Source organism: Artibeus jamaicensis, unplaced genomic scaffold (assembly GCF_021234435.1).
Source record: "Artibeus jamaicensis isolate MK-2021 breed Jamaican fruit bat unplaced genomic scaffold, CSHL_Jam_final contig_391, whole genome shotgun sequence".
Classification (NCBI taxonomy): domain Eukaryota; kingdom Metazoa; phylum Chordata; class Mammalia; order Chiroptera; family Phyllostomidae; genus Artibeus; species Artibeus jamaicensis.
In genome coordinates, this window is record NW_026521814.1 from 28,993,066 (window position 1) to 29,006,865 (window position 13,800).

Below are 13,800 nucleotides of genomic sequence, written 5' to 3' on the forward strand. Positions count from 1 at the left end.
GGCGACCCAGGTCGCTGGTTTGTGACGCTGTGTGTGGGGGCGTGGTCAGAGAGGGAGCAATGGCGGTCCTCTCCGCTGGCCCAGCCGGTCCAGTCACACCACTCGCCCCGGGCCTGTTTATCCGATCGAAATTGTGCGAGCCTGCTGCCCCCGAGCAGGCTCCCCTCCTCACTGGTTTATCCGCACGCAGACGTGCGACCGCAGACCGCAACCGCAACCGCAGACAGCCCGCTGCGCCTCTTCCCTGTGCGCTCCCGTAGCTAGCCCGCGATCTGCGCCTTCGGCTGCTCTCGCACCACCCGTTCGGGGATTTTTTTCTTGCCAACCTGCTCCGCTGCTGGCTTCGCTCCTCTTACCGGGTTAGCTGAGCATTTAGTTGTCTTTGGACTCCGTATTGTCGATTTTCTGTGTGGCTTGGTTGTGTTTATTATTGTTAAAAATAGCTGTTCTTAGATTTGGTTGTGCACAGAGGCAAGGTGGTTCCACCTATACCTCCATCTTGGCGGAAGTCCCCCCTGGAAGATTAATCTTGTAAAATGACACAATTATCTGCAGTTTGCTTTTATGAATATATACTTGGTGATGAAGGAGCTTAAATATTGTGATGTTAGCTAAGGAACTCTGAATGCTCGTCCAGTTTTTGGAATGGATTTCTGTAACATTGGCCAGACTTCTACATGTGAATTCCATTCTTTAAATGTCTTGCTCTATTTGACCTGTGTTCAAAATTGTAAAGAACAGAAGATCAGTAAACTGTCAAATATTTTGGTTGTTGACTCCAAATATTTGAAAGTATTTTATAGTCTAATGTAAAATCAGTGGGGAATAGGTTAAGTAACTTCAGTTTACATACTAAATGAAATACCATGTAGTCATAAAAAATAATGGCATGCAAGTAATTAATTACTTGGCGAGATCTATGACATGCTGTGTATGTTACCTCAGGGTCTGAATGGCCAACTGACTAGAAAGCGTGCAGAGCTGAGCAGTGTGTTTCAGACCATTAAAGTGGAAAATGCCAAAATTATTGCTGACCATTAAGCCATTCTGCAGGTGTTCATTGAACACCAATTTCTGGTAGGGTTAGCGGGTAACCTCCTTGCTAAGAGATCAGGAGATGTGCATAGCCAACTGGATACATAAAATATTTTAACAATTAATTCCAAGAAATTTATTGACTTTTTATTACTGGGTTTCAGGTTTCACCAGAAGGGACAGGTGGCCTTAGACTTTCTTAACAATTTCTTCTCAAATATTGTTACCTCATGAAAAGTAATCATCTGCCCTATTATTTATAGAATCATGGAGAACACTTACGACTGACCCTAAAATACTTCTTTCCCCAAACAACTGTGCTTTCCCATTTTGCTTATGCCATTCCCTCTGCTGAGAATGGACTTGACATCATCTTCAGCTCTTTGAATTCTCTTTATTCTTTAAGACTCACTTTCATTAGGAAGCTTGATCACTTCAGCCAGAAGGGATCAGCTTTCTCTTTCATCTTATGTGCCTGGGTCACTAAATAGACTATAATCATTACAACAGCTCTAATCTTTTTGGAGTATACTAACCATATACCAAGCATTATGCAAAGCATTTCACATTATGGCCTCCTCTCATTCTGGCAGTGATAGTATACTGCTGGACGCAGCCCAGGCCAGCATCACCAGTCAGGAATATGTACTGTCCCCATTTTAACAGATGAGGAAAATGAGATTTAAAAAACTAACTTGCCAGAAGTCATCTAGCTAGTAAGGGTTAGAGCTGGATTGAAACCTAGGCCTGACTCCAAAGCCAGAGTTTTCAATTATACGTTGTGCTGCCTCTGTTTTCTGCGTTGCATAGTAGTTATTTATTAGTAATTTATGTGCATAGCTCATCTTCAGTATAACATTGTGAATTTCACAGAAGAAGGGACATCGTCTTATGTCTGTTATTTCCCAGAGCACCAGGCATATTCTGCACATAATAAGTACTTAATAAATATTTTTATTAACAAACACAGTGTCTACTTGGGTATGGCGTTAGATCTAGCTAGGATTATAGTGGTGAACAAGACAAAATCCCTACTTTCATGGAACTTACAAATTTAGGAAACTGAAAAATGCCACATGTGCATGTAACATGGTCACAAATATTTTATTTTTTATTTTTTAAAGCTATTTTTAATATATATATATATATTTAAGATTTTATTTACTTATCTTTAGAGGGGAAGGGAAGGAGAGAGGAAGAGAAATATCAATGTATGGTTGCCTCTCATGCATCCCCTGCTGGGAACTGGCCTGCAACCCAGGCATGTGCCCTGACTGGGAGTCGAACCACGGTCATTTGGTTCACAGGCCCACGCTCAGTCCACTGAGCTACACCAGCCAGGGCTGGTCACAAACATTTTAAAACTGGAAGGTTAGCCAAGTGGGATTCCATTTCACCAAATGTGAAGGTGTGAAGGTTTGCTTTGCAATTAAATAAGGGTTTTAAAATGTGTTTACAAAAGTAATTTTTAACAGGTACTGTATTCACAAAAGCCTTATAAATTATATGTAGAGAGGGTTTGTATAAAAATGTTGTTGTGATAATTCCAAACTGGTGAGCCAGAGAAGATTAATTGTGCCAGAACAATGATGATAACAGCATCTGAGTGCAGTTTCAGACGGTCTCAAAAGAATTTACACCAAATTATTAAACATGATTTTCCCTGGAGAGTGGGATTATTTAGGGGGACAGTGACAGCAATGGAGGGTTCTTTTCACTTTTTATATAAATTGATATTATTTTACTTTAAAAAATCAAGTATACAGTATACATTATACTGAAATTTTAAAGTACAAAACTTATTCTTAATATGAATTTTATATCTAAAAATATCCCCATTTTAGGAGTTTTATGAAGTTTATAGCAAGCTGGGTAAATAATGAATCTTGATTTTTGGTTAGTAGAGCTACAAAATGATAGAATTGTGCTAAACTCAGGGTGAGGACAAAGAAGGGTATTAAAATAAAATTTTTAAAAAAGAGGTTTTTAATATATACTTATAAACTTTGCCTTCTTAAGGTATTTCAGCTTGGTCAGCTATGAATAAAGCTCTATCAAATGATATTCTGGCTCCTCAGCACTTAATATTACTTCTAACACTCAGGTAGAGCAGAAGAAGATTACACACACATTTCAAGAACAAAACTTACTGCTGGATGCAGCCCATGCCAGTATCACAAGTCAGCTGCAGAATCTTCAGAATGAGAAAACTCAACTCCAGACACATCTGTAAGTAAACTGTGGGAAACTTCCTCTGCATCTTTTGATCTTGTGTTTGTCTTTCTTATCTTAAACGAAAACATTTAATTCTGCATTTGCCAGGCCAGCCACAAAAGACTGCCCTCAAGGAACTAGTTTTGTTAGAACATTGTGATAGCTGCTCTCAGGCAAGGGACATGTTCTGTAAGAACATTTTGTCTTTTTGTTAGAGAACTCTCATTTACCTTTCATATCTCCCTGATCTCTTCCTATAGGGACCACTTAATCCTTGAGCATAACCAGTGTATCCAGAAAGCACAGGATGCTGAGAGGAGGACAGCAGTCCAGAAAGAGCTGCTAGAATCAACTATTGCAAGATTGCGAGGTGAATTGGAAGCATCATCGAAAGAGAAGACATCTCTGCTAGAAGAGAAGGAAAGACTTCAGAGAGAAGTAGGTAGAAGCAGATTTATGTTAACTGCTGGTTGTGGTCATCTTGTTTTAAAATTGTATTTGAAGTGCAAAAGATAAGAAATGCAACCCAGATGCGCTTTGTCAGAGTTGTCCATTAAAGAAATCTTTAGGTGGCCAATTTATGTCTTTTAGCATGTAAAGTAGTCTGTGCCAAATAGTATATACCCTTATACAGCATTAGTGACTATTAACTAATAGTTCATACACATCCTCATTTTAGTTTGGGGGTCAGATTTTATTGATTTCTCCTAAAGGAGTGAAATAATGTAGACTAAGGGGAAACAGCCCTGTCTTCCTCATTAGGAAGGAACTAGCAGAGTCTGACATGCAGACGTGTCTTTCTAATTTCAGGGCTGTTTGTGAAGTCTGCTCTGCTTCAGAGACTCCCTGAGTGGCCCCTTTTCTGAGAGGATGTGCTATCTCTGCAGTGTAGGTATTAATTGGCATGCAGGGCATGTCTGCTATAGGAGATAGCTTGTTAGCCGCCTTAACACTGACCCATTTCTTTTTCCCCCCCTCTCTTGGGCAGGTTAATAAAACAGAGAAAGAAACAGCACAAGAAAAATGCAATTTTGAAAAGGAATTAGCTAAAAACAAGGTAGTCCATGTTTTCTTTCACTGTGTTTTATTTTCTTCTGTATCAGCTTATCTCAATGACAGGCTGGGTTATTTTGGTGAACACCAATGCGCGGGGGAACAGAGAAACCATGACGCTGGACGCAGCTCAGAGCACAGCGGGCACTGCAGCGGAAGCCTCCTTAGGGGCACTGCTCGCTTACTGAGCATCTGGTGTTTACCAGTGAGTCATCGCTGCCTCTGGCCCTTCTGTTCACTGAGTAGTTCGCCAGGAATCCCCTGAGAGTGAGCTGATGGGCATGTGGGAAGCAAAGGGATGTTGCTGACAATGCTGTTTTGTTTTTTTTTTAAAACGAATACAGGCTTCTTCAGTGCCTTTTCTGGGTTCTAAAATGATAAGACTAGCCAGAGAAACAAATATAGCTCTTTTTTTAAAAATTTAATCTTTACTATATTTTTTTCAGTTGCCATTTAGTTCCCTGATATGCCCCTCCACCGAGCAATCACCACACTGTTCTCCATTCTTATCAAAGTAAAACAAAAAAAAATCTTTAAAACATTGCTGCTTGCATTTCAAAATTTGGAGAGAATTAAGATTATGTATCACTGTTATCTAGAGAATGTATCTAGAACATCAAGGAACATTAGCCTGCTCAGGCGGTCAGTTCAGTAAGATGGGCAACAGGTGTCAACACAGACATCACACCTGACAGTTCCTGGCCTCTGGCTCAAACCTTGGCTTTGGCATTTGTGTCACTACGTATGTGCGAAATTTTAATTTAAGAATTGGGCACAGGAAAAAAGCTAAATTCTTAGCCCATGCTCAAATACTGTTCACCAGGAGGTTGTTGCTCACTGTGATTTAGTTAATAATATTGAGAGAACTGAAATAGCCACCGTAAAACTGATTGAATAAAACTAACTTCTTGTAGTAAGGACTTTGCTAGTGTCAAATTTGGCCTCAAACATGCTTTCTGAAAATTGGAAAATTGGTGTCTACTATTAAATTCATGAATCCTATTTTAGAAATGTTGGTGAATGTTACATGGCTGACGCAAAAATAGTGCTGTTCTGCTAGTCTGATGTCAGAGGCCTTAATGTGGGCTGGACGTAAGATGACGGCAGAGACGTGCTTGCTCATTAGAGGAGTTGGACTACTCCAGTGGTAGTACTTGCAGAGTCCCGTTTTTTGGTCTAAATTGGTATTTCTAATATGTGCATTCTTCCTAAAGCTTTGGTTTTTTGAGGTCAGGCTTATTGACTTAAAATTTACATGCAGTGAAATTTACCCTTTTCTGTGTTTGATTCAGTGAGTTTTGACAAATGCATGGAGGCATGTAACTACCTCCACAATCAAAACATAGAGCATTTCTGTCATCCCAGAAAGTTCCCTTGTCCTCTTTTATCATCAGCCTCCCCTTCCACCTGGCAACGTCCCCTGCAGCCACTAATCTGTATTTCTGTTCCTGTGGCTATCTTTTCCAGAGTATTACATAGGTGGAATCATGCAATATGGTGCATTCTAAGTCTGGCTTCTTTTATTTAGCATAGAGCATTTGACTTTCATCCATGTTGTTGTATTACAGTTGGTGTTTCAGTATATGGATGTATCATAGTTTCTTTGCCCATTTGCCAAATGAAGGACATTCGGGGAGTTGCCTGTATAAATACATATGAACATATATTTTTATTTCTCTTGGGTAAATATCAGGAATTGGATTTCTGGTAAAGTATGTTTGACATACTAACAAACTACTCAACTGTTTTCTTAAGGATGTGTATCTTGCATCCCTACCAGTGATATAGGACTTGCCGTTTTCTCTATCTTCTCAGCAACACTTGGGATTGTCTGTTCTTCCTTTTAGCCATTATGCATGTAGTAGTATATCATTGTGGCTGTAATTAGCATTTCTCTAGTGACTAATAGTATTGAGCATCTTTTCTAACTCCCACATATATACCACAATTTGTTTATGTTAATGGACATTTGTATTGTGTCCATCTTTTGGCTGTGGTGAGTAGTGCTGCTATAAACATGTGTCTGTGTATTTGTTTGAGTACTTGTCTTCAGTTCTTTGGGATATATTCCAGGAGAGGAATTACTGGGTCACATGGAAAGTTAATGTATGGTTTAACTTTCCATACATTAGACTGTGTTCCATGGTGCTAAACCATTTGATATTCCCACTAGCAATGTACAGGGATTCCAGTTGCTCCACATCCTCATCAGCCTCTGTTATTTACTTTTATTTTTTATTTTTTAGAGGGGATGGGAAAGAGAGAGACAGGGAGAGAAACATCAATGTAAGACAGAAATAACAATCAGTTGTCTTCCATACACACCCTGACTGGGGACCGAACCCACAACTAGACATGTGCCCCGACCGGGAATCGAATCTGTGACCTTTCAGTTTATAGGACAACACTCCAACCACATTGGCCAGGGCTATCATTTTTTGTTTTTTGATTATAGCTGTCCCAGTGGGTACAAAAGTGGTATCTCATTGTGGTTTTGATTTGTGTTTCCCTAGTGTTAACAATGTTTATCATTTTTTAGTGTGCTTATTGGCCATTTGTGTATCTTCTGTGTATAAATGTCTGTTTAGATCCTTTGCTTGTTTTTAAATTGGGTTTTATGTCTTTTAATTGTTAAGTTGGTAAGAGTTCTCTATACAAAAATGGAACCCCCACCCACCACAAAAAAATGAAATTATCTTGTGGAGGGCAGGCCCCTTGTAGTACAGGCTTCCTCCACTAGGTGAGGGTTCTAAGGAACCCATCTGGTCAGTGTACCGGCTGGTGTTATTGTGAAAGGCTGTGTTCTGCATCAGTGAATTTTTTTTAAAGACTCTTTCAACAGTGTTTGCCCATTTCACAATGGGTGATTTATGGGTGCACCTGTCCACACCACTCTGAGTGTTGAGCAGTTTTTGACCAAAAACATCATGAACCCCATGTCCCACCCTCCCTATTCACCTGACTCACCCTGAGTGACTTTTTGATGTTTCCCTGGATAAAAGAGTCCTTGAGGGGAAATGTTCTGTGATGAGGAAGTGGTGAAACAATAAAATGGCAGAAACACTAAAAGGCATGAAAATCAACAAGTTGAGAACTTTTTGAGCATTAAAAAAATTTCAATAGGTGTGTTGCATCATATGGAGAGTACTTTAAAGGTGACTGAAGTTCAAACATGTGAGAATAAGTACACATTTTCTATAAATAAATTCCAGATTTTTGGGGGGTCTCCCTTGTATATTCTAGGTAGTAGACCTTATCAGATATGATTTGCAGATATCTTCTCTCATTCTACAGATTGTCTTTTTAAAGTTTTAGATTTTTATGAAGTTTATCTGTTTTTTTCCCCTTTGGTTGCTTGTACTTTATCTATTTTTTTAAATTCTTTTATTGTATTTTTTCCCCACTACCATTCAGTCCCCTTATATGTCCCTCCCCACCCACTGTAATCACTACACTGTTGTCCTTGTCCATGAGTCCTTTTTCCTTTTTGCTCAATCTCTCCACCCACTACCTTAACCTCCCCCCCTTAGTTGTCATCCTGCTCTCTATAAATCTGTCTCAATTTTGCTTGTTTGTTCAATTTGTTCATTAGATTCCACATATGAGTGAAATCATATGGTGTTTTCTCTGTCTCTGACAGCCTTATTCCACTTAGCTTAATGTTCTCCAGGTTCATCCATTACTGTCTCAAAGGGTAAAACTCTATTGTGGTGTTTTTTTATGGCCCAGTAGTATTCCACTGTGTAAGAAAGAAGGTAGCCAAGTTTCATTTCTCTGCACGTGTCTGTCCAATTTTCCTAACACTATGTATTGAATAAACTGTCTTTAGCCCCTTGTGTGTCCTCGCTTCCTCTGTTGAATATTAATTGATGATAAAGGTGGGGGCTCTCTCTTCTGTTCCATTGAGCTATGTGTTTATTTTTATGCCAGTACCATGCTGTTTTGATTACTATGGCCTCATAGTACAGTTTGATATTAGGTAGTGTGATTCCTCCAGTTTTGTTCTTCTTTCTCAGGATCGCTGTTGCTATGCAGGGCCTTTTGTGGTTACACACATAAAATTTTCAAATATTTGTTCTAGTTCTGTGCAATACATCACAGGAATCTTGATAGGAATTATGTTGAATCTATAGATTGTTTTGGGTAGCATTAACATTTCATTTAATTTAATCTTTATTATTTTTTTCCATTACCATTTAGTCCCTTTATATCCATCTCCCCCAACAATCACCAATGTTGTCCATGTCTATGAGTCCATTTTCCTTTTTAGCATAGACATTTTAATGATGTTGTTTTTTCCTATCTGTGAACACAGTATGTGCTTCCACTTATTTGTATCTTCTTCAGATTCTTTCTTCAGTGTCTTTTAAATTTCTGAGTACAGGTGATTTATATCCTTGTTAGATTTATTCCTAGGTATTTATCCTTTTTGAAGCAATTGGGAATGGGATTGTCTTCTTAATTTCCCTTTCTGATAATTCATTATTGGCGTATAAAAATGAAACTGATTTCTGGATATCAATTTTATATCCTGCAACTTCAAACTGAATTCATTTATCAATTCTGGTAGTTTCTTGGTGGAATTTTGGGGGTTCTATATAACAGTATCAGTAAAGACAGTTTTACTTCTTCCTTTTCAATTTGGATTCCTTCTATTTCTTTTTCTTGTCTGTTTGCTATGGCTAGGACTTCAGAACTGTGTTGAATAAAGAGGTGAAATTGGACATCCCTATCTTGTTCCCGATCTTAAGAGGAATGCTTGTAGTTTTTGCCCATTGAGTTTGATGCTGGGATAGGGTTTGTCATATATGGCCTTTGCTATGTTTAGGTATGTTCCCTCTACTCCCACTTTGCTGAGGGTTTTTATCATAAATGGGTGCTGGATTTTATCAAATGCTTTTTCTGCATCTATTGATATGATCGTGTGGTTTTTATCCTTCATTTTGTTTATGTGGTGAATCACATTTATTGATTTGCCAATGTTGTGCTAACCTTGCATTCCTGGCATAAATCCCACTTAATCTTGATGTATGATCTTTTTCATGCATTGGTGTATTCAAATTGCAAATATTTTGTTGAGGATTTTAGCATCTAGTTTCATCGGGGATATTGGACTATAATTTTCATTCTTTGTAGTGTCTTTACTTGGTTTTGGAATTAAGATAATGCCAGTCTTATAAAATGACCTTGCAAGTCTCCTCTCCTCTTGTATTTTTTGAAAGTTTGAAAAGGAGAGGTGTTAGTTCTCAGAATGTTTGTAAAATTTACCTGTGAAGCCAACTGGTCCAGGGCTTTGTCTGTTGGGAGTTTTCTGAGTATGCTTCAATTTCATTAGCTGCAATCTGTCTGTTCAGATTCTCTGATTCTTCTGATTTAGTTGTGGAAGATCGTATGTTTTAGGAATTTATCCATTTCATCCATGTTCTCCAATTTGTTGGCATATATTTGTTAATAATATTTCCTTACAAACCTTTGTGTTTGTTTGGTATCAGTTGTTATTTCTCCTCTTTCCTTTCTGATTTTATTTATTTGTGTCTCGTTCTTTTTTCCTTGATGAGTCCAGTAAAAGGTTTGCCATTCTTGTTGATCTTTTCAGAGAACCAGTTCTTGACTTCACTGATCTTTTATATTTTTTTAGACTCTGTCATTTATTTCTGCTCTGATCTTTATTATTTCCTTCCATCTGCTCAGTTTGGGCTTTGTTTGTTGTTCTTGTTCAAATTACTTTAAGTGTAAAATTAGATTGTTTATTTTAACTTTTTCTTGTTTCTTGAAATAGGCCTTGTAATGCTATGAAGTTCCCTCTTAGGATTACTTTCCCATTATCCCACAGATTTTTGGTTGTATTGTTCTCATTTTCATTTTTTTAAGGTATCTTTTGATTTCTTCCTTGATCTCATTGTTGACTCATTGTTCAGTAAGCTGTTGTTTAGCTTCCGTGTCTTTGTGTATTTTTCAGTATTCTTCTTGTGATTGGTTTCTTGTCTGATAGCATTGTGATTAGAGAAGATGCTTGCTATGATTTCAATCTTAAATTTATTGAGTCGTTTTTGTGTCCTAACATGTGGTCTATCCTAGAAAAAGTTCTATGTGCACTTGGAAAGTACGTATATTCTGCTGCTTTGGGATGAAATGCTCTGAAGATATGAATTAAATACATTTGGTCTAATGTGTTGTTAAGGCCACTGTCTCCTTGTTGATCTTCTGTCTAGAAGATCTATCCATTGAAATTAATGGGGTGTTAAAATCCCCAATTAAGACTGTATTTATCTCTCCCTATATGTCCATCAAGATTTGCTTTACAGATTTAGGTGCTCCAATATTGGGTACATACATGTTTACTAGGGTTATATCCTCTTGTTGAATTATTCCCTTTATCATTGTATAGTAACCTTGTCTCTTACTATAGCTGTGATTTTAAAGTCTGTCAGATATAAGTATTGCTTCCCGTTTTTTATTCCCTTCCTATTTGTACAAAATATCTTTTTTTCATCCCTTTACTTTTAGTCTGTGTGTATCTTTCAATCTGAGATGAGTCTGTTGGAGACAGCATATATATGGGTCTTGTTTTCTTACCCATTCAGCTACCCTATGTCTTTTGGTTGTAGCATTAAAGCTATTTACTTTTAAGGTGATTATTGATAGATGAGCATTTAGGGCCATATTATTGTTAGACTGTTTTCCTCTTTTTTTTCTTTCTCTTTTTTTCCTTCTTCTTCTTAAAGCAAGCCCTTTAACATTTGTTGCATTACTAGTTTGGTGTTAATAAACTCTTTAGCTTTTTCTTGTCTAGGAAGCTCTTTATTTCTCCTTTAATTTTTTTTAAATTTTATTTATTTATCTTTAGAGGGGAAGGGAAGGAGAAAGGGAGAAAAACATCAATGTATGGTTGCCTTTCATGCATCCCCTGCTGGCAACTGGCCTGCAGGGAACCAGCCTGCAACCCCAGTATGTGCCCTGACTGGGAATCGAACCGCGATTGTCTGGTTCGCAGGCTCGCGCTCAATCCACTGAGCTACACCAGCCAGGGCTTATTTCTCCTTTAATTTTAAATGATAGCCTTGCAGGGTTAAGTAGCCTTGATTGTAGGTCCTTGTTTTTCATCATCTTGAATATTTCATGCCAGTCCCTTCTGGCCTGGTATGTCTACATTTACCCACTACCACTCCCCCCAACCCCAGCCATGCCAATGAAATGTTTCTGTTGGGAAATCAGATGAGAGGCTAATTGGAGCTCCCTTGTAGGTAACTACCTGCTTTTCCCTTACAACTTTTAGAATTCTCTCCTTGTCTTTAAGCTTTGTACTTTAATTATGTTGTGCCCTATGTAAGGGGCATTAGAATGTCCCTTCTTTCATTCCTAATGCTAGTAACTTGTGTCCTCTCATTTCTTTTCTTGGCTAGTACAGCTAAAGATTTGTCAAATTTGCTGATCTTTTCAAGAACCACCTGGGTTTTATTGATTTTTTTCTATTTTTCTACTCTGTTTCATAGCTCCTCTAATTTTTAATATGTACTTCTTTTGGGTTGTTTGGGGCCTAATATGTTCCTCTTTTTCTGGTTTCTTAAAATGGAAGCTTAGGGTTTTGATTTGAGATGTTACTATTTAATGTAGGTGTCCACAGCCATAGAACTTCTTCTAAGCACTGCGTTCACGGAATACTGTACATTTCGTCATGCTGCGTTTTCACTTTTTCCATCTTAAGATATTCTTAAGATATTTTCCTCGTAATTTCCTTTTTGACCCATTGGTTATTTAAGTGTATTAATTTTTCCACATTTGAATTTAGAAATTTTTTTATTGCTTTCTAATTTTATTCCATTGTAGTTTGAGAACATACTTAGTGTAATTTTGGTCCTTTCAAATTTGAGTGTATTATGGCCTAACATATGGTAGTAGCTCCTGGAGAATACTGCATGAGCACTTGAGAAAAATGCGTCTTCTGCCCTTTTGGGAGGACTGTTCTCTAAGTGTCTATCAGGTGTAATCACTTTATTGAGACATTCAAGTCATTTACCGCCTCGCTGATCTTCTGTCTGGTTGTTCTGTCGCTACTGACAGTGGGATATTGGTATCTCCAGGTATTATTGTTGAATCATTTCTTCAGTTTTCCCAGTTTTAGCTTCAGGTACTTTTGGGGCTGCCTTGTTAGATGCATGTATATTTATAAATGTTCCGTCTTCTTGACAGGCTTACCCTTCCTCATTATATAGTGCCCTTCTTTATCTTACAGAGGTTTGTCTTAATGTCTGTTTTGTCTAGTATTAGCGCAGCCACTCCAGCTCTTTTCAGGTTACCGTTCACGTAGCGTTTTTCCATCCTTTCACTTTCACCCAGACACATTCGTGTCTCTGGGTCTAAATTTATCTCTTATAAACACATAGAGTTTGATCTTTTTAAAGAAGTTATCTAGGTCTGCATTAGTTGGAGTATTACTTAATTACTGATAGGTGGGATTTATATCTGCCACTTTACAATTTATTTTTTAAATATATGTCTTATATGCTTTTTGATCCTCTGCTTCTCCAGTCTGCCTTCTTTCATGGTAAGTAGATATTTCTGGTACACTATTTTAATTACCTTGTTCTTTCTTTTTTTATATAATTTTGATTTATGGGTAACCAGATGAGTTACAAATAAAGAGTATGTTGTTATATATCTTTTACATGTACCTGTGTTATAACTTTTACTCATACTCTTTATTTCATCATGTGGGTTCCAGTTATTATCTAGTGTCCTTTTATTTCAACCTGAAGAACTTCCTTCAGTAGTTGTTATAAGGTCTGTTTTCTAGCCCCACCGCCCAGACCCCGCTGAGGGTGGGTGCTGGTGAGTCACCCACACCACTGGGCTTAGGGTTAGAGAGAACTGGCATTTTAGCAGTATGGAATCTTCTAATAGGAGAACAGTAATTGTCTCTTTTATTTAAATTTTTATTTCTCTCATCAGTATATTGTAATTTTCAGCCTGGCAAATACTGAACATATGTTTTTTTATTTATATCTAAGAATTAAATGAGTTTGGATAGTTGATATGTTTAAATGAATGCCAAGTACCAGAGGGACTTTCATTTCTTGGGAATGTAAACTATAATTTGTAATAAACCTTCTACTGAAAATAAGTAGAAAAGTTGAAAAGTAATATAAAAGAAAAGAATTTTAGAAATCATCATACAACTATCCAATTGAAAAGCCCTAAATATCAAGGTAGGAGAACATGTTCATAAGATACCTTCTGTTTTACAGTTACAAATGTCTTTTAAAATAAGTTAATATTTTTGGATCTAGCATAAATATATACACTTATCTATTTATAGGTAATAAACAGATTTCTTTTCTCCTTTTGTTTTTCAAAGGTAGACATAAATACATTAACACACAACCTGCAGGCTCTAGAGGAAAAGAACCAGCAGCTGGCAGATGAGTTGGCTTGCCTAGAACTTCAGCAAGACACATCTGACTTCCATGGGGTGGGTATAAAAAGGTCAGTCTAAAGTAG

At 37.6% G+C, this 13,800-nt stretch overlaps 1 protein-coding gene across 1 annotated transcript in view; it reads left to right on the plus strand.

The window, feature by feature from the left end:
• The window catches only part of CCDC150 (coiled-coil domain containing 150), a 72,686-nt gene that overhangs the window by 25,986 nt on the left and 32,900 nt on the right, over positions 1-13,800 (plus strand). Inside the window, exons 10-13 of the mRNA XM_037167020.2 lie at positions 3,140-3,264; positions 3,510-3,687; positions 4,238-4,306; positions 13,658-13,771. Of these exons, the coding sequence (XP_037022915.2) occupies positions 3,140-3,264; positions 3,510-3,687; positions 4,238-4,306; positions 13,658-13,771 (486 nt within the window). The remainder of the gene's footprint in view (positions 1-3,139; positions 3,265-3,509; positions 3,688-4,237; positions 4,307-13,657; positions 13,772-13,800) is intronic.